The sequence below is a fragment of the Priapulus caudatus genome, unplaced genomic scaffold (genome assembly GCF_000485595.1).
Source record: "Priapulus caudatus unplaced genomic scaffold, Priapulus_caudatus-5.0.1 Scaffold1038, whole genome shotgun sequence".
Lineage (NCBI taxonomy): Eukaryota > Metazoa > Priapulida > Priapulimorpha > Priapulimorphida > Priapulidae > Priapulus > Priapulus caudatus.
Window position 1 is genome coordinate 89,963 of NW_014578099.1, and position 6,103 is coordinate 96,065.

The 6,103-nt window shown below is 41.1% G+C and overlaps 1 protein-coding gene across 1 annotated transcript in view; it reads right to left on the minus strand.

Annotated features, from left to right (window-relative positions):
- LOC106815087 (sialin-like) overlaps positions 1-6,103 on the minus strand; it is a gene marked incomplete in the record, with an annotated part of 15,478 nt that overhangs the window by 3,772 nt on the left and 5,603 nt on the right. The window contains 7 exon segments of the mRNA XM_014819514.1: positions 717-849; positions 1,041-1,190; positions 1,593-1,723; positions 2,229-2,403; positions 3,086-3,206; positions 3,862-3,980; positions 4,658-4,893. Of these exon segments, the coding sequence (XP_014675000.1) occupies positions 717-849; positions 1,041-1,190; positions 1,593-1,723; positions 2,229-2,403; positions 3,086-3,206; positions 3,862-3,980; positions 4,658-4,893 (1,065 nt within the window).

Below are 6,103 nucleotides of genomic sequence, written 5' to 3' on the forward strand. Positions count from 1 at the left end.
TATTTACTAGCCTTATAATACCTACGATTTACTACGCGTAACTCATCCAACTTGAGCTCAAATCGTACACAGTACATTCGCCTAGCATCGTGCGAAATCGTTTCCTTGTATACACAAGCAATCCGGAGATACAGACTAAAACGTACGACACAATTATCCATTCTTTGGCCATCAATCCGAGCCGATTGCCCGCCTATATTCAAACAAAAGGCAGCTACTAACGCGCTATTGCTAACTCGGCGGGCAATGTGGCTCGATGGGAGATGCTGCTGATTGCGGTTGGCGTGCGTGCGTGGGGGTAGCGTGCCAGCTGTATGCCGGTATGTAGCTGTGTACCGGGTCAAAGGTTATCTCGCCGAGTGTTGCGTTCATGCGTTGATGCCTAATCACCCAGCGAGCCACATGCCTCGCCGAATTAGCAATAGCGCGTTAGTAGCTGCCTTTTGTTTGAATATAGGCAGGCAATCGGCTCGGATTGATGGCCAAAGAATGGATAATCGTGTCGTACGTTTTAGTCTGTATCTCCGGATTACTTGTATATACGAGGAAACGATTTCGCACGATGCTAGGCGAATGTACTGTGTACAATTTGAGCTCAAGTTGGATGAGTTACGCGTAGTAAATCGTAGGTATTTTAAGGCTAGTAAATGACGAATTTCCCTTGTTTATTGATGTCACACTCCTTCCCTATTATCTACTCCTGATTAACGTGTTACCTATAAGCATCCAGATCTTTCTAACAGAGACAGTGCTGAGTATGTCCCTCTCTCGCAGGTAGTCAGCAAGGAATCCAGACAAGATCATTACAATCCACGACATCAAATAGGGCAGAGCTGACACAAATCCATCCTAACCAATGAACAAATGAGCTATTTCATTTACAAAATATTTCAGATTTTAACGTTTAATTCACTTCACAAACCTTTTGTTTACGAGACATCTTTGCATACTGTGATAAAAGCTACATTGGAGTTTGCAGCAGAATTGCTTTGAGGCTATGAAATAAAGTGACTCAATTCTGTTCTTCGTATACATTATACCTTTGAAATATCGTACTTGAGAACTTCTTTCATGTAGGTGGGGAGACATATAAGCATCGTGTAGAATCCCCAGTTGTTACAGATGTGACCAACAGATATGGCCAACACTGGCAGAGACGTGAATATGCTTTTCCATGGTGGGCGGGTCGACTAAGGAAACAGCAACCAATACTAGTACATAAATGTTCCAACAAGTTTTGCACCTGACAGAAAAAAAGAGCCAAATAATAAACTATTAAACTTTAGTGTACACGCAAACCTTAACGGTGGTGTAAGAATACTGCCGAATATAAACAACTTTCCATTTCACTTGTACAAAAACCAAACTGTATAACTCTATAATGAATTGAAGCTTGTAATTACTTGAACCTAATAAGTGTGCATATTTATTGTCATCTTTGAAATGGAATACTTTGGAAAACTGTCTGAAAAGGAATACAAAATAGTGATAATTAAAGACATAGGAATGTGAATTGAATAGATCAGAGAGCGAGCAGGGACAGTATGATCTAAGAAGATGCCATCAAAAATCATGAATGTATACATATATACCTTCCTAGTGCATTTTTGACCTAGGGTAGACTGGATGTAATTTAGCTCGCTGGTTGATATGCGAGGGTGGTCCTCTGGAAAATTTCTAATTAGTACTGCCCATAGGACAAACCACACCACCCCCAATGAACCTGTAAAAAACATGGTGGTAATTAGACTAATACCACAACAGAAGTTTTGCTTCACATCTTGTAATCGCAAAATGTGGTGCGACAATTGCTGTGCTAAAATCACATTTTTTTAATATTTAACTCACCACATTTGTAATATAAATTAACAGATTCTGCGGAACTTACTATGTTTGTAATATAAATTTCCTGCTTTTTTGTATGAAAATAAATTCTAGTACAAAGACAGGTGAGGCATTTATATTATATAATTGCTTATACAACACAGTATTCTAACTGTGTAGTACAGTGTACTGTTACTAAATGATAGAGGGGATCTTTGAAAATGGAATACATACCTAGGGGATTTTATTAAATAAAATTGTTTTGAAAGTACAAGACCTACAAGTAAAATATCAGGAGATGAGATGAGACACAAAGGGACTCACGTTATGCAGCTGTAGACTGCAGGACAAAAATCTATATAATTCTCACCCTTCGCCCAACTTCTAACGAAACCCTTACGTACCAAACACATAGAAAACGGACGGCCATCCCCAGTACTCGCACAGCAGACCCGATAATGGCATAGCCACGACCGTTCCCAGCTGGCAGCCGGCATAGGAAAAGGCTATCAGCTTGCTTCTCTCCAGAGGAGGTGCCCAGTTACTCCACAGCGCGTGTGCGGCTGGAAACGTTACTCCCTGAAAGGGAAAAATCGGCATCGTCACGCGACGGCTGAGAATGTTGCACACTTGACGCGTGCCGATCAGACGGAACCGAGGCGTTCTTGCAAGGGTGTAAGTCAGTGAGAGGTTTACTAGCACTGACTCGTTGAGCGCAGGATCTTTTCGCCCGCCTTTAGTGCAAGGCCGAAGTTCATCTTCCCATCTTCGAACAATTGGCTTCTCCCCTCCCACGGAGATACAAGTAAGACGACAACGTTAAGCACTACATCGAAGCGACACGAGGAAGGTTACAACACTTAGGAGAACTGTCAACAATGCCCTGTAGGTGTAAAGCTAGGAGCTGTATAAGACTGCAGGTCAAATGCCCAACACACACTATATATGCCCACAACTATAGCCAATCTTTTAGTACAACCACTTCGACCAGTGTGAAGGATGAAGGTCACTCATGTTGACGTACATTCGAACTCCGGCGTAATCCATATACTATCTGCTCACCACATCTGTTCTACCCATGTCCCTACACCACAATGCACTTGAAACGCCCATCACGCGACTCCTAAACAATTAAACTCTTGAGTCTTAACCTCACATCTTGCACACTCTATACAGTACGTAAAATAGTAATAGTGATGTATTGATCCAAGATAGATGCAGATATAAGAAGACTGATGTAGTTACCCAAAGTGTCTCTTACCTCACCCAATCCCATTATCACACGGCTGGCCACCAATGCTGCGACATTATGATTTGTATTGGCTGCCAATGGAGTTAGGAAGGTAAAAAGTGTTGTGCATAAAACGCCTAATCCATAGACCCTGCAATAACAAGTCCACAACAGAATGTTTCAATGCAATGTGATAATATTGGACAATAAAAAAAGTTTTAATTGCAGTACACTGCACACACAGCTTGCAGTGACAAATTCATCATTGTAAATACAATAACCAGTCTCTCTCTCTCTCACACACACACTCTCTCTCCCTCTCTCTCCCTCTTTCTCAAGCTCTCTCTCTCTGTCTCTCTGTCTCTCACGCTCTCTCTCTCTCTCTCTCTCTGTCTCTCACACTCGCTCTCTCTCACTCAAATTTCGTAAAACCCTGGTGGCATACCAGTATAAGCTTAAAGCGTCGGTCGTGCCACGACTGGCCGCTGACATAAAAACCTGTTAAAAATCGCTGCTACAACATTTCACTGCATCTACGCCAGCATATTATGCTGGATTCATCAATCGCATGCCCACAAAAGTGCCGCTCTGTGTTGATGAACTACTTTGTACAACTTGTTCATCATCTGACAGTATTCGCACCTTTGACAAATTTATTCTAGTAATGTATTAATATCTATACAGTTTTGATAGCACTTATAATTAGTCTTTATGTCAAAAATTTTGACCGACTCAAAAACTTACAGGAAATGCTATAAATATATATCATTAGTTACCATATGTGATCGTAGTCATTTTATATTTACCATTTCGCCCCATACTTTTCAGCAAGTCGTCCGCCTGGCAGCTGTGTGAAAATATACCCATAAAAGAATGATCCCAGTATAATACCCTGAATTTCACTATCCCAGTAAAATGTTCCACCCTGGAATAAAAGAAATAGCTACATGTTAGCCATCGTGTTAACTCCTAATATAGAACCACATTAAATATATAATAAACCAGAAGTTCGAAATAGACAGAATGTCCTAATAAGTAATTGCCAATAAGAAGTATTCCTAAATGGCATATGAAGTTGATACCAACATAGACTATATATTACTACGACCATCTGAAATTAACAATACTACACACAGATTTCTTACCGTAGCAAAAATTATTATCACATCTTAAAAAGATGCCTATTCTTTAGAACATAATACATACAGATCTTCACTTACCGATAAAAAAAATTAGTTTTTCAGGGTTTCTTCCGAGGGAAAATTAGACAACGGAGGTAATGGCCAGTTTGGGGAAAAAATGCGCATGATGGATTTAAAGACGTGGTCGACTGATTTGAATGGTAAAAATTGTTATAGGAGCATTTTCACAACGGCGATGTTAAATTTGACAACGGCGGTGCGCCACTGTACCTCTTATGTATAAGAAACCCTGTTTTTTAAGGATTCTGCTATTTTCTACCTGGTCTGCACAACTGTGCGTTAGATTATACATTCATGGATTGCAACCATTCTACGACACAACCAGGCACGAACACATCGACATAATCACAAAAATACAATGAGCGCATAGATACGTCGACGACCAGAGTCGGGGGCTTACGTCGAAGCCGCCGCCCGTCGTCACGTTGTCGGTCGGCGACGGGCAATCGTCCGTCTGGTTGATCACGGGATCCGCCTCCAGCATGGTGACGTTCACCATGGCGAGCAGAGCGACGCTGAGGTTGACGCGCAGCGCGTAGACATTGAAGAAGCCGAGGAACATCATCATGGCTAACGTGTGACGCGCGCTCAGCACGCCGCTCTCGGGCTTCTCGCGACCGCCACTCCGCGGGACGCCTGCCGAAGAAGAAGTAAAACTTTGACGCTGCAATACGTGGCGTGTAACAAAGTATTATTTACTCAGAAAACGTCTCCGAAAAACCACTTTGCATCCTATAAGCTGAGGGTTGGTGAAGCAGGCATTATCTAAGCCACGATTTTTACCTGCTATATATATACATATATACGCATCAATGGAATAGCAAACAGTATCATATTAGACTAACTAGTGCAGATAATGAGGAGTGCCTGTCAAATGCAGGGAGTTCAAGTCAAAAACAGGAAAATCAAGGGATCAGCCTTATTTGTGGTGAGCATATACGTGGTAGTGGGAAGGGCTACGTATATTGCAGTCTAACTTTTTTCAGATCATTGCGTTTTTAGTTTTAGGAGTGGGGAGCACCTTAAAAGCCATGAAATACTGCAATTACAGTTACGCAGTATGCAGTGTTCATAGAAGCATTGGCTAATGAATACCACGTACCACCCATGCATACAATGGAAAACTAGCATTATATTCCCAAGATATTATTGCCATAGGAGGACAGCCAGATTCTGACCAACATACAGGTAAGTGCAGTGTATGATCACTGACAAGTGCAGGGCGCATCAGAGCCATCCCCCCACTATCCATGACTTAATACCAGAAGACGAGTCACTAACAAGTGCCGCAAAGTGACAGGGATGCTGTTCTGCGGATAAACTCTAAATTGCAGTCATGCATAGCAATGCATATTTAAGTTCCAAATGTGTTTACGTATGACCTGAAACATGAGCCTTTGTTAACAGTAACATCAATGTTTAACCCTCCTCTAAAGGGTCAAAAGGTCACTGGACAGCTATTCTTCGAACATCAGTGGAAAGTACATTTCTTGGTCTCATTTGGTCCATCAGACAATGTTCTCAAAGAATGTCTAACATCTGTATTTTGCCTCACTGCCCTTTGACCTGTCACCTCAAATTTTGTGCCGATTATTGCTTTTTCCACTATGATACTATATTAGTGATGGGAATCGGCTGGAATTTCATAATCGTTAAGGGAAACCGATAATCCCGATCGATAATCGATTATAATCGGATAATCGGTTAATAATAGCATAGATTTAATTTAATCTTACTTTGTATATACAATTATACATAGCATTCAATATTATCATGTTTTATGATCATGTATTAATTCTGTGAAGGTTTCTGTATGTATATCAATGTCTGTTCCTATACAGTATTT